The sequence below is a fragment of the Aegilops tauschii genome, chromosome 4 (assembly GCF_002575655.3).
Source record: "Aegilops tauschii subsp. strangulata cultivar AL8/78 chromosome 4, Aet v6.0, whole genome shotgun sequence".
In the NCBI taxonomy this organism is placed as follows: domain Eukaryota; kingdom Viridiplantae; phylum Streptophyta; class Magnoliopsida; order Poales; family Poaceae; genus Aegilops; species Aegilops tauschii.
Window position 1 is genome coordinate 1,937,493 of NC_053038.3, and position 25,892 is coordinate 1,963,384.

At 48.9% G+C, this 25,892-nt stretch overlaps 2 protein-coding genes across 2 annotated transcripts; one reads left to right on the forward strand and one right to left on the reverse strand.

The window, feature by feature from the left end:
• Positions 1 to 547: 547 nt before the first annotated feature.
• Positions 548 to 1,186, reverse strand: LOC109786405 (uncharacterized). Its single transcript, XM_020344971.1, has one exon. The coding sequence runs from the start codon at positions 1,184 to 1,186 to the stop codon at positions 548 to 550; it is 639 nt and encodes a 212-aa protein (XP_020200560.1).
• Positions 1,187 to 18,042: 16,856 nt separating this feature from the next.
• LOC109786404 (wall-associated receptor kinase 3-like) lies at positions 18,043 to 20,597 on the forward strand. Its single transcript, XM_020344970.3, has 3 exons — positions 18,043 to 19,033; positions 19,132 to 19,227; positions 19,347 to 20,597. The coding sequence occupies exons 1-3, from the start codon at positions 18,043 to 18,045 to the stop codon at positions 20,561 to 20,563; spliced, it is 2,304 nt and encodes a 767-aa protein (XP_020200559.1). The 3' UTR covers positions 20,564 to 20,597.
• The last annotated feature ends 5,295 nt before the right edge of the window (positions 20,598 to 25,892 follow it).

Consider the following 25,892-nt stretch of genomic DNA (forward strand, 5'->3'; position numbering starts at 1 on the left):
AAGTCTTCAAAATACTATTTCAACTTCTGAAATCCTGAGTAGCCTATTGCTCTTGAAATTCTTACTTGCTTGCATTATGGTTAATCCCATAAGTCTAATTCTTATTAGCATCTCTTGTCATTATCATTTTGATTCCGTTGATTCAATTTGTTGCGAAAGCTCGCAATCCTCAATCAGATCCTAGAATTCCTCCTTCCGGCTCAGACGTCATTTTAAACGTGAGCTGGATCTCGACCAATCAAATTTGCCATCGATTGTACCCGTAAGTTTACTCGACTTATCCATCCTCAATCAGAGCGTTTGCTTCTGATCCCTTGAATTTGAAATTATAATTCCTTTGCATTGAGCTTTGAGTTAGTCAGTTGTTTCTATAATCTGATCTCCTTGCATTTTTTTCCTCTGGTTGAGTACTGATGCTCACATCAGATCCCTTGTGGACCATCAGACCCTTTTGTCGGATTTTATCCTCCTCGTCCACTAGCTCACACATCAGCATCATATCCCCGTCGTCTCCTTCCTTGGCCATGAGCGCCTGTTGCTTCAGTGCTTAATCGCAGTTAGCCTTGAAGTGACCGAGGAGGCCACACTTACAACACCTTACTTTTTTTATGTCAAACTTCCTCCTCGGTGGTGCAGGCGCATCCTCTTCGTCCGAGTCATCAAAGTTCTTTCTCGCCGAGCGCTGCTTCCCCTTCCCTTTTTTCTTGCCGCTGCTCGTGTGTCCGCCTTGCTTTTCTTTCGACAGGGCGATCCATTGCGCCTTTGTCAGCATCAGGTGCTCACTCCCCTTCGAGTCGCCAAAACTGAGACGAATTCGCTCGCCGTGGTCCTTGAACCTTGCGACGAGATCCTTGACCATGAGAGTCTTCAGGTCGAGACATTGCTCGATCGACGTGACAATCTGAATGTAGCGTGACGGCGCGGCGCGCAAGAATCGTCGGACGATCGCAACTTCTTCTAGGGTTGAACCATAGCTGCGTATGCCATTGACGAGGGTCTTGAGACGGGTGGCAAACTGATCAACCGTCTCACTTTCATCCATCTTCAGGCACTCGTAGCTTCTCATCAGGGACTGAAGGTGTGCTTTCTTGACACGGTCATGACGCTTGTGCAGGATCTTGATGGTCTCCCATGCCTCCTTCGCCGAGTTCTTTCCGACGAGGTGTTGCAGCACATCCTTAGACATGGTGGAGTAGATTGCCGTTAACGCCCGACCCGTCTGATACTTCACCGCGCCCTTCGCGTACTCAGCGCCGCCGGGGTCGACGGCTTCCTAGAGCTCAGCTCCCTCCATCACGACCTCCATGTTCATCGCCCATAGCGCATACATTGATCTGGAGTCCTTGAATGTCCGAGACGGGCCTTCCGTTGTGCTGGCATCGGTGGCTTAGGTTCCTCACCTGGTGTGGGGGCGCAATGCCTCTGCTGTGGCAGCAAATGCCTGCTGCCTGGTGTCACATATCACTTGGAGGCTCCATTGTGGTTTTCCAGCTGCTAGATGCCAGGGCTCGAGGTAAAATCAATGCCTGATCGAGCAAACTCAACTACGGTGGTTGGTTGGATCGTTACCCTTTTGGGGGCATTGTCATCGAGCTGACGTACCATATGGTAACAACACAGTGACGTCTTCGAGCAGGCTTGGATCGCTGTGCGAAGCTTCTTCGGCTCCAGAGTTGGGCAGTGTTTACCTCCTATCCTTTGGAGGTGACCTCAACCTCAACATTATCATTCTCTCTACGTACACGCTGGATTGCTGCTCCACTACCAGGAGTTAGAGGGAATATGGCCCTCGTTTTGCACTCGTGGGACGAGGACATTGTCTCCACGTCCAGTGATTTCTCCAGGATACAAGGGATCACTCTTGGTTGGCCTCCGTGGAATGGATACTTTTTTCCATGGTGTTGAGTATATGTGTTATGCGCATACTTGTGTATCTGGCCCACTTCCTAGTTCCTTGTATAGTGCGATATCAATACATCATGCAATTCCACTGGTAGAAAAAGAGGCTTCCATACGCCCCCATTAGTCCCCAAAACAATCGAACCGCGACCAAAGGGGTCTTTAGTCGCGGTTCGGGAGGAGACCCGCGACCAACTATCTGGGCCCAGCGCGCTCGGTCGACAGCTGGCGGACGGGAGGGGCTTTAGTCCGGGTTGGCCTGGCCAACCGGGACTGAAGGTCCCCGAAGGCCTTTAGTCGCGGTTGGCCAGGCCAACCGGGACTAAAGGCCCATCCAGCTGGTGGACGGGAGGGGCTTTAGTCCCGGTTGGCCTGGCCAACCGCGACTAAAGGTCCCCGAAGGCCTTTAGTTGCGGTTGGCCAGGCCAACCGGGACTAAAGGCCCATCCCTATATATAGGACTCAGCTCACTTCACTTCACTCAGCTCACTTCACAATTTTCAGAAGGGGGTGCTGGGTTTGCTTTTGGTTCCTCCTATGCACACAAGGTGTTTGATGAAATGCCCGAGAGCCTGAAACAAACATGATATGAAGTGTCCGAGCCACACTTGAGCTTTCTCATTTATTTTTCCTCCGCGATCGCGGTTAGCAACTTGAACCTTTCATGTGTCATTGATAAAATATGCATGTGTGTAGTTCATTGTTTAATTTGTATTATTTCTAGCTAGTTAGTTTAACAAATGCATGATGGTTAATTATATACTTTATATAATAATAATACAGATGAATCGACAATGGATGTACGGTCCCCGACTCTCCGGCGAGTTCACTACGGGTTTGAAAGATTTCCTCGTAGTGGCAAATGCGAACAAGTAGCAAGGTTTTATTATCTGTCCATGTGCTGTCTGTAAGAATCAGAAGGGTTACTCCTCCTCAAGAGACGTTCACATGCACCTGCTTCGGCACGGTTTCATGCGAAGCTATAATTGTTGGACCAAGCATGGAGAAAGAGGGGTTAGAATGGAAGAAGATGAAGAAGGGGATGATATCGATGACAACTATCATGATCATTTTGGTGATACTTTCATGGAGGATGATGCTGAAGGTGGGGAAGGGTTAGGTGAAGGTGAAGAAGAGGCACATGATGAGCCCGCTGATGATCTTGGTCGGACCATTGCTGATGCACGGAGACGCTGCGAAGCTGACAAGGATAGGGAGAATTTGGATCGCATGTTAGAGGATCACAAAAAGTCGTTGTATCCAGGATGCGATAATAGTCTGAAAAAGCTGGGCTGCACACTGGATTTGCTAAAATGGAAGGCACAGGAAGGTGTAGGTGACTCATCATTTGAAAATTTGCTGAAAATGTTGAAGAATATGTTCCCGAAGAATAACGAGTTGCCCGCCAGTACGTACGAAGCAAAGAAGGCTGTCTGCTCTCTAGGTTTAGAGGTTCTGAAGATACATGCATGCATTAACGACTGCATCCTCTACCGCGGTGAATACGAGAATTTGAATGAATGCCCTGTATGCACTGCATTGCGTTATAAGATCAGAGGCGATGACCCTGGTGACGATGTTGAGGGCGAGAAACCCAGGAAGAGGGTTCCCGCCAAGGTGATGTGGTATGCTCCTATAATACCACGGTTGAAACGTCTGTTCATGAACAAAAAGCATGCCAAGTCGTTGCGATGGCACAAAGAGGACCGTAAGTCCGACGGGGAGTTGAGACACACCGCTGATGGAACGCAATGGAGAAAGATCGACAGAGTGTTCAAAGATTTTGCAGCTGACGCAAGGAACATAAGATTTGGTCTAAGTACTGATGGCATGAATCCTTTTGGCGAGCAGAGCTCCAGCCATAGCACCTGGTCCGTGACTCTATGCATCTACAACCTTCCTCCTTGGTTGTGCATGAAGCGGAAGTTCATTATGATGCCAATTCTCATCCAAGGCCCTAAGCAACCCGGCAACGACATCGATGTGTACCTAAGGCCATTAGTTGAAGAACTTTTACAGTTGTGGGCCAGACCTGGTGTACGTGTCTGGGATGAGCACAAAGGAGAGGAATTTGACCTATGAGCGTTGCTTTTTGTAACCATCAACGATTGGCCTGCTCTCAGTAACCTTTCGGGACAGACAAATAAGGGATACAATGCATGCACGCACTGCTTACATGAGACTGAAAGTGTACGTTTGGTTAATTGTAAGAAGAACGTGTACCTGGGTCATCGTCGATTTCTTCCCCGAAATCATAACGTAAGAAAGAAAGGCAAGCATTTCAACGGGAAGGCAGATCACCGGCCGAAGCCTGCGGAACGTACTGGTGCTGAGATATTTGATATGGTCAAGGATTTGAAAGTCATCTTTGGAAAGGGTCCTGGCGGACAATCAGTTCCGCGGGGAGTTGACGGGCACGCACCCATGTGGAAGAAGAAATCTATATTTTGGGAGCTAGAATATTGGAAAGTCCTAGATGTCCGCTCTGCAATCGACGTGATGCATGTTACGAAGAATATTTGCGTGAACCTGCTAAGCTTCTTGGGCGTGTATGGGAAGACAAATGATACAAAGGAAGCACGGCAGGACCAGCAACTTTTGAAAGACCCAGATGACCGGCATCCGGAATGGTTTCAAGGTCGTGCCAGCTACGCTCTTACCAAAGAAGGGAAGGTCTTTTTTTTTTGAATGCCTGAGCAGTATGAAGGTCCCGTCTGGCTTCTCGTCGAATATAAAGGGAATAATAAACATGGCGGAGAAAAAGTTCCAAAACCTGAAGTCTCACGACTGCCACGTGATTATGACGCAATTGCTTCCGATTGCTTTGAGGGGGCTCCTACCGGAAAATGTTCGAGTAGCCATTGTGAAGCTATGTGCATTCCTCAATGCAATCTCTCAGAAGGTAATCAATCCAGAAGATCTACCACGGTTACAGAACGATGTGGTCCAATGCCTTGTCAGTTTCGAGTTGGTGTTCCCACCATCCTTCTTCGATATTATGACGCACCTCCTGGTCCACCTAGTCGAAGAGATTTCCATTCTCGGTCCTGTATTTCTACACAATATGTTCCCCTTTGAGAGGTTCATGGGAGTATTAAAGAAATATGTTCGTAACCGTGCTAGGCCAGAAGGAAGCATCGTCAAGGGCTATGGAAATGAGGAGGTAATTGAGTTCTGTATTGACTATGTTCCTGACCTTAAGCCGATTGGTATTCCTCAATCGCGGCACGAGGGGAGACTAAGTGGAAAAGGCAAGATCGGAAGGGAATCCACGATATGTATGGACGGTCATTCTATGACTGAAGCACACCACACAGTTCTGCAAAATTCCAGCTTGGTGGCTCCGTACTTCGAGCAACACAAGAATATTTTACGCTCGGACAACCCGGGGAAGCCTGAATCCTGGATTAGAAAGGCCCACATGGAGACTTTCGGCAGTTGGTTGCGAAAACATTTAATGAATGACAATGATGTTGGAGATCAGCTGTACATGTTGGCCAAGAAACCATCTTCGACTATAACGACTTTCCAAGGGTACGAGATAAATGGGAATACATTTTACACCATCGCCCAAGATAAAAAGAGCACCAACCAAAACAGTGGTGTCCGCTTTGATGCAGCAACCGAGAATGGGCAAAAGGTCACATATTATGGTTACATAGAGGAGATATGGGAACTTGACTATGGACCCTCCTTTAAGGTCCCTTTGTTCCGGTGCAAATGGTTCAAGCTAACAGGAGGTGGGGTAAAGGTGGACGAGCAATACGGAATGACAATGGTGGATTTCAACAATCTTGGTTACCTTGACGAACCATTCGTCCTTGCCAAAGATGTCGCTCAGGTTTTTTATTTGAAGGACATGAGTAGCAAACCGAGGAAACGGAAAGATAAGAAAACGATCAGTACATCATGCGATGATCCAAAGCGCCACATTGTTCTTTCAGGGAAAAGAAACATCGTGGGAGTGGAGGACAAGACAGACATGTCAGAAGATTATAATATGTTTGGTGAAATTCCGCCCTTCAAAGTGAACACTGACCCAAGCATTAAGTTAAATGATGAGGATGCTCCATGGATACGGCACAATCGTAAGTAAGCAGGGACACAAGGGAAGAATTGATGTGTAATAATTTATTGTACCAAACTTTGTATTTGGTCGATGAAATGAATGATGTATCAAACCTTTTGTCAAACCTTCAAGGGATTTTAAAATGAATTAGTTTTATTTTTCTGATTTTTTTATATATAATTGTATTTTTAAGATTTTAAAATGAATTAGTTTTATTTTTCTGATTTTAAAAGGAAAAAGGAAGAAGAAGAAAGAAGGAAAAAGGAAGAAAAAAACAGAAGAAAAAAGGAAAAACAGAAGAAAAAAACAAACAGAAGAAAAACATAAGAAAAAAACAGAAGAAAAAAACAAACAGAAGAAAAAAACAGAAGAAAAAAGGAAAAAGGAAAAAAGGAAGAAAAAAAGAAGAAAAACAAAACAAAATAAATAAAGCAAAAAAGAAAACAAAAAACAGGCAAAAAATAAAAAATATGCCACCTACTGGGCCACCACGGCCTGAATACGACTAGAAACCCATTAATGGGCCAGGATTCAGGCCCGCAGAAGGCCCAGTACGCCCACAGGCACATAGTGACAGAATAGGCCCGTAAGCCTGCATTTGAGAGGAGCTCGAAGTGGTGAGCGCAGCCGCGCTTATAAACCACTGTCGAAGCCTCTCGGCTAGCGAGGTGGGACTAAACATCCCACCGCACCGCGCCAGTTCCAGCACAGACCCTTTAGTCCCGGTTGGGGAGGAGGACCGCGACTAAAGGGTACCCTTTAGTCGCGGTTGTTGTCCCCAACCGCGACTAAAGGGTCTTTCTGCGCGGGAACGAAAGCGGCGCCAAAACCCTTTAGTCCCGGTTGGGGAGGCGGACCGCGACTAAAGGGTACCCTTTAGTCGCGGTCCGCCTCCCCAACCGCGACTAAAGGTGCGTCTATAAATACTGCACTTAGCAGTTTCGCCACTTCCCATTCTCCTCTCTCTCGACGCCGAAGCGTTGCCCCGACGCCGATCGACGCCGAAGCCCTGCCCCGACGCCGACGCCGACGCCGAAGCCCTGCCCCAACGCCGACGCCGACGCCGAAGCCCTGCGCGCCGCCGCCCCCGTCCCCAGTGAGCGCCGCCTCCGCCCGTGCCCTGCCCTTGCCCGCCGCCCGTGCCCTGCGCCCTTGCCCGCCGCCCACCGCCCGCCGCCCGCCGCCCGACGCCCTGCCGCCCGCCGCCCGACGCCCTGCCGCCCGCCGCCCGCCGCCCGCTGGCCCTGCCTGCCGTCCTCCGCGCGCCGGCAGAAGAAGAAGGAAGAAGAAAAAGGAAGAAGAAGAAGAAAGAAAAAAGGAAAAAGGAAGAAGAAGAAAGAAGGAAGAAGAAAACAAAAGAAAAACAGAAGAAAAACAAGAAAAAGGAAGAAAAAAGGAAAAAGGAAGAAAAAAAGAAAAAGGAAGAAAACAACAGAAGAAAAACAAAGGAAGAAGAAAAAAAGAAAGAAGAAAAAAAAGGAAAACACAAGAAAAACAAACAGAAGAAAAAACAAAAGAAAACAAAAAAACAGAAGAAAAACAAAGGAAGAAGAAAAAAACAAAAGAAAACAAAAAAACAAACAGAAGAAAAAAACAAAAAAAGGAGGAAGAAAAACAAAGGAAGAAGAAAAAAAGAAAGAAGAAAAACAAAGGAGGAAGAAAAAAAAGGAAGAAGAAAAACAAAGGAAGAAGAAAAACAAAGGAAGAAGAAAAAAAGAAAGAAGAAAAAAAAAGGAAGAAGAAAAAAAGAAAGAAGAAAGAAAGAAGAAAGAGGAAGAAGAAAAAAAAGGAAGAAGAAAAAAGAAAGAAGAAAGAAAGAAGAAAGAAAAAGGAAGAAGAAAAAACAAGAAAGAAAAAGGAAGAAGAAAAAGAAAGGAAGAAGAAAAACAAAGGAAGAAGAAAAAAAGAAAGAAGAAAAAGGAAGAAGAAAAAAAGAAAGAAGAAAGAAAGAAGAAAGAAAAAGGAAGAAGAAAAAACAAGAAATAAAAAGGAAGAAGAAAAAACGAAAACCAAATGAAAACCAAAAGAAAGAAGAAAGAAAAAGGAAGAAGAAAAAAAGAAGAAGAAAGGAAGAAGAAAGGAAGAAGAAGAAAGAAAGAAAAAAGAAAAAGGAAGAAGAAGAAAGAAAGAAGAAAGGAAGAAGAAGAAAGGAAGAAGAAGAAAGAAAGAAGAAGAAAGGAAAAAGGAAGAAGAAGAAAGGAAGAAGAAGAAAGGAAGAAGAAGAAAGAGGAAGAAGAAAGGAAGAAGAAGAAAGAAAGAAGAAAGAGGAAGAAGAAAGGAAGAAGAAGAAAAAAAGAATTTTTACTTAAAGAATCTTATTTTTTAATTCCTCCTCCTCTATGTCCCCTTAATCTTATTTTTCAATTCCTTTATACTTAAAGAATTTTTACTACATGCAGGAGTGACATATGGCGGACGATAGAACCGAGCCGCTTAGGGATCCGGAGGCTGAACATTATTTAATGGGCATCATCAACAACGAGATTCCTTATGTGTCGGGCTCAGAATATGAGCAACAAGAGGATGTATTCTCTTCTTATCTGAACCTTGACGGTGGAACAGAGGTTGTCGATGATCAAGAAGGTGAAGGAACGGACATTGTCGACGGAGGTCAACCGTCAACAACCGACGATCTCGAATTGCAAGTAGCAACCACCTCCGGCGAGGTATATATATACATTGAGCCTCTCGTGATACAAACTTACTGAAATGTGAATACATATGTATTAACGCGCGCGACTCTCTTTCTTTTTTTAGCCCTCCGGATCGAGTACGACAAAGCGTGGCAAATCCAAGGCGATGAAAACAGGAGAAACATATGCCATTGAGTTTGTCAGTGAAACCGGCAAGCCCCTACAGCACACCTCAAAGTTTATCAACCAATGCGGAGTCGTTGTTAGAGACAACGTCCCGATCACCATCCAGGAATGGAAGGAGCCAAAGAAGGCACGTCTTGGTTTCAGTTTTGTCGACAAGAGAACGAAAAAGGATTGCTGGAGAAAGCTTATGGAACATTTCATTCTACCTCCGGAATACAACAAAGTCGATGAATTCGGTAACGAGGTTCCGGGTGGACGTCAGAGGAGGAGGCTAGTTAAAGAGTTCGCTCTTCAGAAGTTGGGCGAAGCATTCCGGAACTTCAAGAAAAATTTAACCCGTGACTATGTCAACAAGGGCAAGACTCCGGATTTCAATGGAGAACATGAGAAACTGAAAGATGATTGGCCAGAATTTGTGAGGCAAAAGCAATCGGAGCATTTCAAGGAAATATCGAAAAAAATAAGGATAATGCGAGTAAGAAAAAGTTCCATCATATTATGGGGCCAGGAGGATACCGCCTTTCGGAGCCTAGGTGGCAGAAGATGGAGGAGGACCTGAGGGTGCGAGGAATCCCTCTAGGTACAGAGGGATGGGACCCAAGGGCCAAAAGCTGGTGGTACAGGCATGGGGGATCGCTAGACCCGGAGACAGGGGTGTGTGTTCACCGGCAGAGACAGTTTGCTCCCACCCAAGCCCTTATTGACGCAATGACCCAAGCTCAAGAGGGCTTGATCAAGTTCAACAGAGAGAAAGACGCATTGACAACAGCCCTCGGGAATGATGAACACGGAGGACGTGTACGAGGCAAAGGCAAAGTTCCGTGGAAAGTAGGGTTTTCCCAGGACAATGACCCGTACTGTTACAGAAGCCGTGAGAGAAAGACGGACCGGGATGCAGATCTTATGACGAAGTTTGCATGGGAACTCCATGAGTTGAAGCAGACCGTGCATGAACTAGTGAAAGAAAAATCGGCTGCAGGGCCGCATGAAGATCATGAAGCGGATCGCGGAAGCCAGCAGCGGAGAAGCAGCGTGGCTTCCACGGATGCCCCGCCTGGTGCTAGTGCACCGATGATCGAGATTCGTGCACCGGAGCCTCACTACCCCGTGGATGATGTAAAGGAGATGAAAGAATGTGATCTGCATTATCCCGTGGGGAACGTTTCCACGAAGGTAGCTAGCGGCAGTGCTTTACCCTGTACACCTGGAGCACTCCACCACAACAACCCCATTGCATATGGCTATGCTCGTGTCACGGTGGAAGACATAGTCCAAGGGTTTGAGGACCTGGAGATTGACAAACCTACACCCGAAGGGGAGAGAAGACTTGGAGATGTCAAGCGCCAGTTCATTCTATGGAAAAAGAAGTACATAGTGTTTCCAGGCGAGGCGCCAAGGCTAGAAAGTCCACCCCCCTCCGATGGTGGTGGTGGTGGTGGTGGCGGTGGTGGCGGTGGTGGTGGTCGTGGTGGTTCACCTACACCTCCTTCACGCCATTCGACGCCGTCCCCCGATCCACAACCTCCGGCGGGTACGACGCCCCCCAATCCTCCTCCGGCGGGTACGACGCCCCCCAATCCACCTCCGGCGAAGAAGCAGAAGCAGGCGGACAGCAAGGAAACCCGCTCCTGGACTATTAACCCGGACCCTTATGTACCTAAGACCACAAGGGTACCGGAGCCATCACTGAAGCCTCTCCTCCCAAGGCCTGGGGAACTTAGTGAAGCTGAAACCAAATTGGCCGCGTCTGCTGATTATGAGAAATGGAAGGCGGATATGAAGGCGAAAAAAGAGCCTGAGCCCAAGCAAGTATTCACTGAGAAGCAAAAGAAGTGGGCTAAGGATTTTTTGACGACACCGTCCCAAGCCGAGCTGAATATGCCTGACGACTATGGACATGAACTTCGTAGGCAAGCAAAAATATTGAAGGAGGAGAAAGAAGAAAGTAAAAAAAGCGGGAAACAAGTTGACCAGCTCGGGATGCAGAAGAAACAATCGATCCCCCCGCTCATAGTGAAAGCCGGTCCGGAAGAGGACCCCGAGATCATAGCAGCTGCGGCAGCACTTGGATTGACTGTAGCGGGTGCCATGAAACAAGCGTCTGAGATGGGTTTGACTCTTCGTGCCTTCTTAGGCCTTGAGGATGCGCCAGTATGTGAGATAGCATTACAATATGTGCGGAATGGGCCTCTCGTCGAGCCTGCGCGGGAAAAGAGTCTACCACCACAAATGCGAAATCTGCTACGTTGGTACAAGCAATTCATAACATGGGCCGACAAAGAATATGTTTATGCGGATGTTACAGATGAGCATCACACCAAACGGTACTCTGTAGAAGTTCATATGAGTGAATTGTTCCAGCTGTTCAATCTGCGCGACCTCGACAAATCTATGCTGAGTTGCTACGTTCTGTAAGTGATTTATTTCTACCTCATCTTGTTCTTCATTGCCTGCACTATATATATATTGTCCTAACTATATTGTTGCGTACGCTATTATGCAGATTGAAGATTTGGGAATGCAAAATAAGAAACATCCATGATGTTGGGTTCATTGACCCACATATCGTTAATGGACATGTGTTACAACATCACCCCGAAGACGTGGAGAAAGACCTGTACAAGTTTCTTAGAAAGCATCAACTCAAAAGTCATATTCTATTTCCTTACCATTTTGGGTGAGTGTTTCTCTCTTGTGCCCATTCTCTTTTGTTTACTCCATGCATGGTATGTCTAATCGATGAGTTATGCATGACTGTGCATGTAACGTGTCCGCAGGTTCCACTGGATTCTGCTAAATATTGAACTTCACACCTCCAGAGTTCTAATCATGGACTCTATGGATTCGGATCCAAAGCGTTGGGCCGACATGAGAAAAATGCTGCAAAAGTAATTATTTTCAATCATTTGAGCTCTATATCGATCGGTCTTTTTCGTTCATTTCCTAATATCAAGTAACTAATAACTCCCTTATTCATTTAATTTTCTTTGCCCTGCAGGGTTTGGAGACGGTTCTCAGAAGAAATTGTCGGTGAATTCAAACATGAGCTAGATTTCAGAAGGTTAGTTAATGTGGATAAGCAGCCACCGGGGACCAATCTATGTGGATACTATGTTTGTGAGAACATCCGGAGACACACCTCTGAGCGGAAGGCATCGGAAAGCGTGCGGAACGCGGCGGATAACTTGCGGAGGAGGCTTAGTCCAGAAGCTCGCTTCCGACCAATTCAAGAAGAATTAGCAGGATTTTTCATGAGGGAAGTCATCAATCCTAAAGGAGAACACTATACCGAGGACGAAGAAATTTATATGCATACCCGAGATTGAAACTTGTACGAAGTTGTATATGGTCATCCATCCTAATTGTGTATGGAAACTTGTTCGAAGTTGTATATGGTCACCCGAGATTGAATATATATTATATATTCCTCTTGAATTCTTCTTGTTTGAAATTTCATATGCATGTATATAGTAGCGTAAAATATGTGTACTGAAACTTTATCAAAATTAAAATAAAACACAAAATATAATATAAAAGAAATAAAACACTCCAAACTAAAAAGAAACCAGGTTTAGGGGGGCTAAAACCCTAAACCTGCGGAGGAGCCCTTTAGTCCCGGTTGGCCACGAGAACCGGGACTAAAGGTCCTCCGCCCCGACGGACCACGGGCGCCCACGTGGACGGGCCTTTAGTCCCGGTCAGCCACAAGAACCGGGACTAAAGCCTTTAGTCGCGGTCCGTAAGAGGCGCGACTAAAGGGGGGGTCTTTAGTCGCGCATATTTAGTCCCGGTTGCACAGCCGGGACTAAAGGCTGTTGCGAACCGGGACTAAAGGGCTTTTTTCTACCAGTGTTCAATCATCTTACATGGTATCAGTTTCCGGGTTCTAAACCCTAGCTTCCGCCCGCCGCAACCGCCTCCCCACCCTTGCGCTGCCGCCGCCGCCGCCACGCCTTCCCCCTAGTGCCACCGCCGCACCTCTCACAGCCCCCGCCTCGCTTCTGCCACCGCCACGATCCTTCGCCGACGCCGCATCATCCTGCCGCCGCGCCTTCCCCCTAGCGCCATTGCCGCACCTCTCGCAGCCCCCATCTCGCTTCTGCCACCGCCACGATCCTTCGCCACCGCCGCCGCCCACTCAAGCCGCCACCGCAGCCTCCATCCGCGGTCGCCGCTCCCTCTCACCTGCCGCCGCAATCCGCCGTTGTACCCCACACCGCCGCACCCTAACCCTAGTTTTTCTTTCACCATGTCTTCAGTCACCTGCTCCGCCTCCAACCCGCTCGCCGACGCCAACCCTCTCGACGCCGCCGACATCTGCATCCTCAACATCTACGAGCGGCTTCGTTCCGCCTTGCTCAGACGGACTCCTCCTACTACGCATGGAAGACGTACTTCTCCCTCATGTTCCGGGAGTACAACCTCCTTGACCACGTGGACGACTCCGTCGATTCCAGCCTTGTGCCCGCGCATCATGAGTGGTCCACCATTGACGCCACGCTCGTCCGGTGGTTCTTCCTCACCATCTCGCCAGACCTGTTTCATACGGACGTGCAACACGGTGATGATGCTCTCGCCGTTTGGACAAAGTTGAACGGACTATTCACCGACAATCGTCTCCAACGTAGCGTTCTTTTGCAGCAAGAGTTTTTTGGGTGCCACCAAGTCAACTCCTCCGTCGACGACTACTGTCGCCGTCTCAAGACTCTCGCTGACGAGCTCCGTGACATCGGAGCGAAGATTGATGATGATCTCCTCCTCATCACTCTCACCACCGGTCTCAACAGGACTTCAGAAACGCCGCGGCGAACCTCACACTCATCCCCGAACCCTACTTCGCCAAGTTTGTGGCCTATCTCCGGTTGGAGGAGAGTCCGATGAAGCAAGTCAAGAACCGGGCCATGCACAGCGCTCTTGCCGCCGGCACCACCTGCGGTCCTCCACCACCGCCCGCTCCCCGGTGCATCAGGCGTACAACGCTTCCCCGCAGCCATAAGGAGGGTACCCACGGCGGCAGCTGAGTGGCGCCTACAGTTTCCCGATGGCATCTCCGTCTCCTCCGCTCGCGCTGCCTCCGGCGCCATGGGACCAAGTGCATGACGCAACCAAGTGCATTATATTTGGGTAGGGTCATGATATCCATTTACCATAATGTTTACTTGTGTGATTGAAAAATTTAGGAGCTCTTTTAGTAAAAGGAATTATTCATGTAGAAAAAAGGTGTGCACTTTTTGTTTATTATAAGCCCTATTTATTTTTTGTAAACTAATGTTCAGAGTCAATAAGTCAAACTTTGAGTAGTTATCAGCTATTTCCAATGTATAGCATATTCCAGGGCGTTTCGGTGCCCTGGCGCAGCTGGACCCGAAATTTTCCATTTTTCTTTCATATTGAGCACTCAGTATGAGGCTATGAGCTGCATGCGTATGCGTCACTGTTTTTTCCTTGAGTAAAATATTTATAGGCGGGAGTTAGTGCATGCATTTGCATGCATACGGCAGTTACTACATATGGTAGCTGCAGTAGCTCTTAGTGTGTTGATCGGATGCATAATGTTGAGTGATCTAATATATCCAAGGGCTAAATTAATTTGGGTGATATGGCTCAAGAAGAAGCTACATAATTCCTAGTAGTGGGGACTAGCTATTTAGGTATAGTAGATAAGTGTAAGTGGTGATAACTGATAAGTAAAAGCTTGATCTTAGAGAATACATTGTTAAAACAAATTGTTTGGATTAAATACATATACTAACCCACCAGTGGAGCATCTCAAGCTGTCACAACACAACTCAGGGAGGCAAGATCTGAACTGAGTGGGCTCCACAAAGCTAAGCACACGCATATGCAAAGATGTTGTTGTGTGGATCATGCATATACATTGTTAAAACAAATTGTTTGGATTAAATACGTATACTACTAGGAGCCTACGAACGTGAGGCATTGGGAACAAGAAAACAAGAAAACAAAGCTCTTTGGCAGAATACTTTTTCACCCACTGCCCCTTCTCTATCTACATCAGCGGCTGTCACAGAATTGAAGTGAGCGATGGCAGAAAACCCACGGATTGGTCCAAAGGGCCAGCTCACGCCTGCATGCCATGTAGCTCTGGTGGGTGGATCTGGCCGGCGGAAATGTGGTGCTACTCAGAGTAGGAGCTCCACCAGGCAACGCGAAGTCCTCCGCTTAGAGCAGGAGGTCGACGAAGCGATGCAGGATGATGCACGCGCGCGCCTCGACGCGTCTAGGGGGGCTGAATTAGCAACACGGGTTGTAGATGCTCTAATGAACCTGCTGAATTGACTTTTCATGGAAATTTGGGGAAACTGAATTGTGACGTTCCCCTGTGTGCCCACAATGGAGCCTGATCTGAAGAGCATGCGACCGGCGTAAGACTCGGTCGTTTGGCCGTTGTAAATCGTTTGCCTTTTCGTTTTGTCTTGTACTCCCTCCATTCTTAAATATATGAAGTTTTGCTAGTTTGATAACTACCAAAATGTCATACATTTAGGAATTAGAGGGAGTATTATATAAGTCTTGAATGCTTGGAGCATAGTATATAGTCCATGTGTGCAGCGTTTCGGTGCCTAATCATCTGCATCCGGTCAGAAAAAAATAAAAATAAAATGTTTGGGCCGTCTTAATAGCTCTCAGCAAAAAAGACAAATCGATCAGAATAGTGCACGGACAGTAAACGTTTTTAAGACCTCGAATTTGTCTTTTTTGCCGAGAGCTGTTCAGATGTCCAAATGATTTGAAACTAGCAGCGAACCTCACGCATCAAATTATCTACCATGAAAAAAAGGAATTTTTTGAAGTTTTATAGTATTTGTTTTGATTTTTTCCATCAGCGTGGGTGCAAATGAGCCTAGGCTCAGAAGTGGATTATCGCTTCTGCATTATAGTATTTTTAAATGACACTCCATAGCTGCAGTTTAATAGTTTTCTATTTTTATACATGGTTGTTTATGTAAGTCCGCCATACTACATTTGAGTTGTAATAGTTTCAGTTTTTTTGTAACACGTACTTGTGTATTTCTCTTAACAGGGTTCCTGAAGCAACATGTGGGGTATCGCCTAGTTTATATATTACCTTTTTTTTTGCGAAAGTAGTTCGTGTATTCCTAATGAATGAAATTGACACAGGAATCGGCTGAGTCAGCCTCTGTCAGATCGTCCCCGGCAGGGCCATTTCTTCCATTCTACTCGTCCCCAGCGGCTGGCACGGGATAGTCAGGCGAGCAGCAGCGCTGGGCCCAGCGGCGTAGCGACGGGTGCTCGGGGCGGTAGCGTGGGTGGCATGTGACTGTGCATCGACGTTCTAGTTGCCCTATGGTGGAGTGTGGCGACAGGAGGCGTGAAATCCGGAGGCAGCGTGTATGCGGGATTCCGGTCAGATCCGTCCAGATTTGTCTCCTAGGTTTAGCATGCTGCGAGGGAGGTGTCTGGATCCCGTCGGAGGTCTCTGCTTGGGTTGGTCTACGGCGGTGTGGTGCCGGCATCTCATGGCGTACAGTGGCCGGTCTACGGTGCGGCAACCAGGTGTTTGGGGGGGGTCGGTCTGCGGTGCGGCGTCGGTTCGTCTGCCATTGGCTCGGTTGGTGTCTTGGTGTTCGCCAGCGGCGGCTGGGCGTGGCTAGTCTGGCACCTCTCGGCGTTGAGCGGGTTGTTGGACTAGGTAGGTGTGGATCCGGCTAGGCGGTGGCATATGGGGTGGTGGCGGGTGGCTCCGATAAGATCGGCCCACCCATCACGGGCTCATGGCCACAAGGGGTGCTGGTCATGGACGAGGTCCACTCCTCCATTTTCACTTTTCCCCGCGACCTAGCTCCTCCCGGTCCCTGGTCGCGATGGTCATGCCGGTCGATGCCGATGGTCGGGGCGTGACGATCGATGCTTTGCTTGTGGCCTTGGATGCGCTCAAGAATGAACGGTCTCTAGAGCAGCATCCCTTGTGGAGGGCGCCGCGGTGCTCGTGTGGGCTGGAACCGCGGCTCGGTTGCACGCTAGCCACCACTGCTGTGGGGGCGATGCTACCGATGGTTGTTGACACTCTGTGATGGTGGTGTGGTGGGCATTTTGGGTCTTCCCGCTCTCTGACCGATAGTGGAGCATGCTGGGGTGAAAACCATGTCTGGCATGGGCCAGGCCGACGGAGCCGAGATCCACAGCTGTCGTCCACTTCTTGAAAACTCCACCGTTGTTGTTTCGAGTCCTTCATAGTGCTCCGTGTGAAAATCTTGATCCACTTGCTCGGGCGGTGGCGGCGCTCCGGTATCATGATCTTCATGAACGCACCACCTTGGAGTTCACATCTTGTGGACGTTCAACTTCGCCTCTTCGCGGTGACATTCACGGTTCAAGGGTCCATCGACTCCATAGTGTTGCTTGGTGTCTATCTTTGCTCTACTACTATTTGCATGGGGTATTGTCATTGATCTTTGGCACCCTTGTATCTTCTCATGTATTGTGTGGGTCAGTGTGTATTGTGGTGTCGGGTTGGGTGCTCGTTTGTGTTGAGCTATATGTTGGAAGCTGCTTTCTATATAAAGCAGGGCGAGAAGCCTTTTTTTCAGATAATGAAGTTCCAATATATTCTTATCATTTTCTCTACACTCGCAGCTCCAAATTACTATGGGGGAAAAGTATTCTGGATGTAAATCCATGTAACTTACTTACTTCATCCCCTAATGTCATTCAAGACATTCTGAGGAAAAGAATTGAATTTCTTTTCCAAAATAGTAAGTACTTTTTTTCAAAATAAATTGTCTATTTATCAACTATTTCAAAAATTTCCTTGAAACTTGAAATGCATTTTTTCAAACATGGATAAAAAATAGGTTGCTGAATTTCGAGGATGGGACTAAAAGCTGGTCTCGGGAGTCCGGAGTGAAACGGCCGCTTATTATAAATAGAGCGAAATCCTGAGGTAAGCTACGTTGATGTAACGAAAGCGAAGGGCCACAGCAATGACAAAACGCCCGACGTAATGGACTGCCATTTGGCAAGAGTGGATCCCTGTTTGCTGACTTGTCCGCATAGAGAAAGATTAGGTGGACGGGGTTAGTAGGTAAACTCAGCGATTAACTTTGACTGGAGTACAGTAATAGGTAGATATATTTTCGTTCACTCTCACGAGCCGGCGCTCTGACGTTTTCAAGTGATAGTAGTACTATATATAAATAGCAAAATTAGTGAAGATCAGCTAACTCCGGCAACAAGAGAATTAGACAATCCATCGCAGTGCCGACGTACGTGATGCAAACCAGATGTGTATCCGTCGCAGCAGCGGCGCTGGTGCTGCTGATCTCGGCGAAGGCGGTCGCCGCAGGGGATCCCCCGGCGGTGATAGGGCTGCCGGGCTGCCCCACCAGCTGTGGCAATGTCAGTGTGCCGTACCCTTTCGGCATGGGGCCGAGCAGGTGCTACAGGCCAGGGTTCAAGCTCACCTGCGCCAACAACGGAAGCAAGCCCCCGCGGCTCCTCCTCGGCGACGGCAGCACTGGCAAGTTCCAGGTCCTCCGCATCTCTCTGAAGAACAGCACCATGCACGTCGTCAGCCGTGGACTGCATGCCATCAACATGAGTGGAGGCTCCGGGCAGTGGAGGTGGAACCTCGGTGACAACGTCGGCGGCGGGGTGATGTACTTCCTGCATCCAGGGTCCAACGAGTTCATACTTATGGGCTGCAACGTGCAGGCAACATTGCAGCGAAACGGGAGCCTCGTCAGCGGCTGCGCCGCTATCTGCCCCCCGGTCGCTGGTGGTTGGTTTGCTGCGTATGTTGCGGCGCAAGGCCCCAACTCCAGTACCTGTTCCAACATCGGTTGCTGCCAGTCGTCCATCATCAGCAACAGAATGTCCTACAGCGTGTCCTACGGCGGGTACCTCAATCCGCTCAATGACACGCAGCACTACAAGCATGTGAAGAACGTACTGCTCATCACCGAGGTGGGTTGGTTAGAGCGCAACCTGAGAGTGGTTCTCAACTTTACGTACAGTAACAATGGTCGGTCGCGGCGGAAGGCTGCTCAGATCAGGGTCCCTGTGGTTCTCCAGTGGGCCGTGGCGCACGACCTTGCGGTGTATAATTCTTCACGAACATGCCCCGACGACACAGCGCCGAGCATATGCAAGAGCAAAAACAGCAAATGCCGGGATGCCGCATACTGTGAAGACAGGGGAGCCTATTCTTGCCTGTGCAAGAATGGCTACGAGGGCAACCCTTACCTCACCGGCGGATGCCAAGGTAACGTATTTTACGCGTTGCTGTCTTGTAAACTTGATTTTATTTTCGCTTAACATAGTCTTAAATAAGACATGGTTAATTTGATTGTGTATATGCAGATATCAACTATAGTCATTCTGTTGGCTGCCCAGCAGGAACACATGGCAACTATAGTCTACCTGGTGGCTGCGTCGAGCCTGCAGGCAAAACCAAAGGTATGATGAAGACAAACCTGTTAAATACTACTAGTGCGTGGAAACAGTAATGGTAAATATACATTGTTGAGCAGACAATAATAGTAAATATATGTGGATGTGTATTGTTTAATCTCCAGGGAACTTGGGTTTAATCATTGGTCTCTCGGTTGCTAGTGGACCATGCATTCTACTATTGGTTCTTGGTGCAATCCTAATAACCCGTGCTCTTAAGCAACGCAAGGCGCAGGCGTTGAGATGGAAGTTCTTCTGTCAAAACCGTGGGCAACTATTGAAGCAGTTGGTATCTCACAAGGCGGATATTGCAGAGAGGATGATCATTTCTTTAGAAGAGCTAGAGAAGGCTACCAACAATTTTGATCAAACTCGCAGGCTCGGTGGCGGAGGGCATGGCACGGTCTACAAAGGGATCCTGTCGGACCTTCATGTTGTGGCCATTAAGAAATCCAATATTGTTGTCAAGAGAGAAATCGATGAGTTCATAAATGAGGTTGCCATACTCTCACAGATCAACCACAGAAATATTGTGAAGCTCCGTGGTTGTTGCCTCGAGACAGAAGTCCCTTTATTGTCTTATGAGTTCATTTCCAATGGAACACTCAGTGATCATCTTCACACGGAAGAACTAGAATCGCTGCCTTGGAAAGATAGGTTAAGGATCACAAGTGAAATAAGCAAAGCTCTCGCTTACCTTCACTCTGCTGTTTCAGTCCCTATAATACACCGAGATATCAAGCCTTCTAACATACTTCTTGACGATGCCTTGACGGCAAAAGTGTCAGACTTTGGAGCTTCAAGATACATTCAAGTGGATCAAACAGGAACAACAACTGCGGTGCAAGGAACTATAGGGTACTTAGACCCTACGTATTATTATAATGGACATCTCACAGAAAGTAGTGATGTTTATAGCTTTGGAGTCCTTCTTGTTGAATTGCTTACTAGGAGGAAGCCTTCTTTGTATAGATCCACCGATGGCGACGGACTTGTCAAGCAATTTGTCGCACTGCTTGCACAAGGCAATCTGCCTGAAATACTAGATCCGCAAGTTGTAGAGGATGGTGGTAGCGAAGTGAAAGAAGTCGCTACACTAGCTATGTCGTGCGTGAAACTAAGAGCAGAGGACCGACCAACCATGAGGCAAGTGGAGATGGTGCTCGAAGCTCTCCAAACACCCAAGGAGCGTGTCTGGGCTCATTTGACAGAAGAAACAGGCTTGAAGGAATTTGCAACAACCGGATATCCATCAACAAGCCAACAAGCAAACAAAAATGAAGCAACGAGGTGTTATAGCCAAGAAGAAGAGTTCCTGTTATCCGCGACATTCCCTCGTTAGTTTTGATTTCTTGTAAGTGACTTTTTAGCGACGGTGCGCTCTTTCATTTATTGTGGATTAGCATGTGTTATTGTATGAATATGTGTGGTGAATATAACTCTATTGTACTAATGAAAAAGAAAATTTTGAATGCACCCAACTCCGTTGTTATGATCTATACACTAGCAAAGGCAACGTCTTCTCCTAGTGTCTGGCCATTTGCTGAGCATATTTTTACGGACACCTCTTCATTTTTCTCTCTTTCCTACAAAAAACAGGAGGCCCCTGCGTCACTCAATGCGGGCCACATGGGCAGCGACCAGCCCATCCGTCGCCTCCCCCCCCCCCCCCCCCCCCCCCCCCCCCGGTCCTCCACACCCCGGAGACAGTTTGAGGGTTAGACCTCGAGCCTCCGAAGGACAGCTGCAGCAGGACTCTCTGTGGAAGCTCGGCGACATGGCGGTTCCGGAGCTGTTGCAGCTCCCTGTCTTCGTGTGTCGGCTACATGACAGCTTTTGGTCCATCGGCGAGGGGAGGGGGGGGTTCAACTGTCATGCTGTGGTGTCTGCGTATATGCGAATGGTGGCTGGGACTGGTTGATTTCCTGGATCCACCTTCCCCGTATTTGATGGGTGTGGTGGTAACGAGGCTGGTGTGATCGGGGCCATTATGGTTGTGCCTCAAGGCAGAGTAGATGGGGCCTCATCCAGCGGGTGGTGGCGTTGCTCTGAAGGTGAGATATATTCTTGGACGACGGCATAAGGCGTGGGCCATGGTTGTGCAGCACCTATGGTGGATCTTCTAGTTGGGCTGGGGAGCTGAGACGTCGATGGCCATGATCTCATCCGCATGTGATTGTTGTGATTGGACATATGATCTTTGATCTTCAGATCCATCAGCAACAACAAGTATATTTTGTTGACTGATTCTATCGGCACAAACGACGGAGCATGAGGAAGGTGCCAGATTGCAGGAGCGTCCCGATTTAGGATTTTTGCTGTGCCACTGACTTTCGTTGTTCAGAGCCTTTGGTGGTGGCCGACTCTTGTTGCTGCTCGGTTGCCTGCTTCTGCGAGCATGATCCTCATTTGCATGCATCTCACGTCAAGACCGTGCTATGCATGTAGCTGCTGGGGTCTTGCTCGTGTCGCTACATTGTTGAAGGCATTACCCGGACTTGTTCTTTAGGTGCAAACCATTGACTTGGCCTTGGGTGGTTGGATCTGACAATGGCGACGCTTGAGCGTTCTTCCTTCCTCAAGACGCTGATGTTAGTTAACCCTTCACATTGTAATAGTGGCATGTGCAATATAAACTACGATAAGTATCGCACTTTCGACACTCACCGCGAGAGAATATGAGAACGACACTTGCAAGAGGTACTCTTAACTAAAGTTTGGGGTACATAGCTCACCACCAGATGGCTACCATAGCTTTTTTTTAGAATGAGAAGGCTACTATAGCTCAACAGGCATCGCGGTCGTGGATCAATATAAGTGTGGCCCATTTGGCCGGGTGGAGCACCCACGCACCAGCACTTGAGACTTTTTTTAACTAAAAAAAAACTCCGCCTTTAAGCTTTTCATAATTTCAATCAAACAAAAAAATCACACTCAATACAAAGTTACAGAGCATACCAATAGTGTAACGTTCCTTCTCACATGATCACAAGATCTCATGTACAGTATGTAATGCTGTATTCATACACACATACAAATATTACAAGCCACACACACACACACACACACACACACACACACACACACACACACAAGGAGTGACCGTTTGCACCTTGCTGTACGGCTAACCTCACAAACAACAGCAATCTGTAGTGGCCAAATGTATACGGTTGCATCCTCAAATTGGGATTGAAAATAAGGTACACACATGTTCCCGAAAGAGTGCCAGTACTGACCAAAATCTACTTGGCACTCTTGCAAGGCTTCTTCATCAGTTGTGAGCTGGTTCTTCGTCATATGTTAGTTCAACATATATTGCGCCTCAATAACCAAAACTCAAAGCAACTGCAACTTTACAGTAGCTCAAACATAATACAGCCTGACAAATGACAAAGCACAGAGGAGTATGATTGATTTACCAAGCCACCATGTCCATGCGCTAAAACAGTGCCGTCAGTTAATTCAAATGGAACTACTTATGGATCCCCGATATATGAGAGAAACGCTGCATGCATGCAATGCAAGTAATGTTTTGGTTGCAAATACACAATGTACATACAAACCGAATAATTACAGTCCTGGACTAAATTTCAGTACTTGCCTCAACAACAACAAAAAAAATCTCAAGGCATCTCTGAACTGTGCCAGCAGTACAAGGCAATGCAGCTCATATCACATTAAGGTAGAAACATATGACTGATCGAAGGTGCTACAAAATTGTTGCGTAACAACTATCATACTTTTTACACTCAAACAAAGCTCACAATTAAGGATTTTGCCGTAATTTTTAGCAGCTATTAGTTTTTTATCTTGCCATTCTACGTGGATTGTACATATTTGCACAACAGTTTATAACAAAACCATCTAAATTTTATGTTCACATGCAGCTAATAGTAATTGTTGAGTTGGCATTCATGATAAACTGGGAACTATTTACACAACATTTGGTTTGAGCTTTCGGTGCCAACTGGTGTCTACTACTCAGCTTTATTTCGAAAAGGGGGGTTCGCCCCTGTCCAAGGGATTCCCCCGGCACGCGAAGAAAGGAGCTGAAAGGGATCACCCAACGCCCTCCAAGGAGGGGTGGCAGCACCCGCAGGCGTCACCGCCTCGGAGTCAGACGAGCCAACATGGATTTCTCCCACCCCCTAAACACCACTACCCAATCGCTCGGGAGTCTTCCACCCAACACGCCACCCACCTGCCTGCGGCACCATGGTCTTGAAGCCACCCACGCCGTCTCACCGAGGCCATCATCGCGAGACCTATAGGACGGAAAATGAGAACACATGGAGCCGGGGGCGGCAGCACCGCGACCGAGCGGGAGGGGACAACCTCCACCGCCGTCGCACCGGAGGCCAGTTCCTCCAGCGCCATCGCGGTAGCCGGCCGGACGCAGCGGCAGGAGGCAAACCAGGCCACCCGGGTCCGGCCGGGCTCAGATCGAGCCCGCAAACACTCCGCCGCCACGCTGCAGCAAGCCGATGACGGCGCCTCCACCACCCAGGATCTCGACGCCCCACCGCCGCCTCCAGGAAGCTACGCCGCAGATCAGAGCCACCGGCCCGCCCCGGCCCAGATCTGTGCCGAGCCAGCCCGCGCCGCCGCGGAGCTCCCCGGCCAACGTCCGCGCCCCACGCCTCCGACCATGGACGCCAGCCCGCCGGTGCGCTGCACTATCGTCACCCATGAGCACCTCCTGATATAACGCCACCCCGCGCAGGATCCGCCGCAGAAGGGGAAAAGCCGGGCCGCCGTCGGCGGCGCCGCCCAGGCCGAGCCCGGCGCCGCACGCCGGCGACGGCGAGGAGAGGGAGGGTAGGGGGAGCGCTGGGGAAGAAGGAAGGGCGGCGCGGCCAGCCACCCGTGGAGGACGGATGCGGTCCCGCGAGGGGTCGAGTCTCAATCAGCCTGACTCGTAGTAGCACCTTTGACTTGTCCAAATGTTTCACCGCCCCCGGCCAGTCCGTCCGCTGGTTGATCAAAGGAGAAAAAAAAAGCCTGCTGCTGCTTTGACATAGATGTTCGTTTTTCACTGATTTGTTTTTCAGCAGCTTGTAGGCGTCACTCGAAGGAACCGGCGCTCACGCGCCGGCCCATTTTGAAGGCGAGTGCCCGGTCTCATATGGTTAATAGTGTAGTCAGCTGTTGGTTATATGATCTTATCAAATCATCTATAGTTAAATTTATAACCACTAAGTACAATAGTTGCATTGAAAATATGTATTTTTTTTTATATATGGCCATTATCACTCTCACAACATGGTTAGGAGCGTGTGCAATAGCCGGCTGTTACATATTATATTTTTGACGAGTTAGAAGCTCATCACGAATATAATATTAAAGGGATTATATCCCGCCTATGTCATTCTATTATACTTGCTCTGACTGGTTCCTCATGTTAAAGATATATTTATGATACATGTATTTGGTAGTCTAGGATTTGTAATATGTGTCCTAGTTATCTTCAAGAGTCGCATCTTGCCCCCCAAGTCTTGTACTCAATATATACTCGCCCTCGAGGGTCAATAATACATCCATCATATTCTGCAATAATCCTTCTGTCTCCCTTCTAACATGATATCAGTCTAATCGATCCTAAACCCTAGCCCGCCGCTGCTTCCACACATTCGCGTCGCCTCCGGAGCGGTCGGCCTCCATGACCGCCGTCGTGGGCCGCGCCGCCCGTATCTAGGGTTCGTCCGCTGGTCGTGTTGACTGGCTGCCCTTGAGAGTCTTTTTCCTGAGCCCTTGCTTCTGGTTTTTCTCTCTCCCACCGGTAACATTGATCGGCATTTTCTTTTTGGTTTTCCGATCTATACTTGATCGGTTTGCGTCGCCCGCCGCCGCCGTCGACCCTTGTGCGCCTCTACTTCGACCCCGGTACGACCAGCCCGCTTCTCCTTCGACCCGATGGCCACGCGCGCTGAGGCGCCCCCCGTCAGGGCCAGCCGCAGTCCGCGCATTGGCCCGCCAGTCGCCCTACGCCGGCCGACCCCGCCCTTCTCCGACCGGGCCTCCTGCCACCCCGACCCGGCGGCCTCGCACCATGCAGCGGCCCATCATAGCCATCGTTCGCGCACCGGCCCGCCCATCGATCCATGCCACCCGCTTCCGTCACGTCTGCACGGGGGCCCTGCCGTCTGCCTCGCCGGCCTCGTCCTCGGCTGCGTCGGGCTGGCTGTGCCAGGCTCGTCGTCTCCCTCAGTTCAGGCACCGCTACTACGTTGGTCGCTTGGGCCTCGCTGCCCAGGCGCCGGCGCTATTTTGGCAGCCCAGGTGCCGGCGCTGACGTGCTCGTCCGCACGTCGTCCCACGCCGTCTGTCATCGTTGGCCTCATCGCCACCCCTCCACCGAGCGGCGTCCCCGACCTCGCCCGCGATTAGATTGATCACCCGCTCATCGCCGCGATCCGCCTCATCTATGCCACGCGACCGATCTGGCCCGTCGGTTGCGCGTGCCTCCGCAGGTCCCGTGAAGATCGTCCTCGAGTTCAGTGCGCCCCTCCACCGATCGATCAACGGGCTACCGCTGCGTTCCCCCGTCGGGCCGCAGCGCCGCCGCCCCGTGATTCTCTTCTTGGCTTCATCCACATGTAGAAAAAGGGGGAACCGGGACTAAATGCCGCGGCCACGTGGAGCTCCATCTTTAGTCCCGGTTGGTAACACCA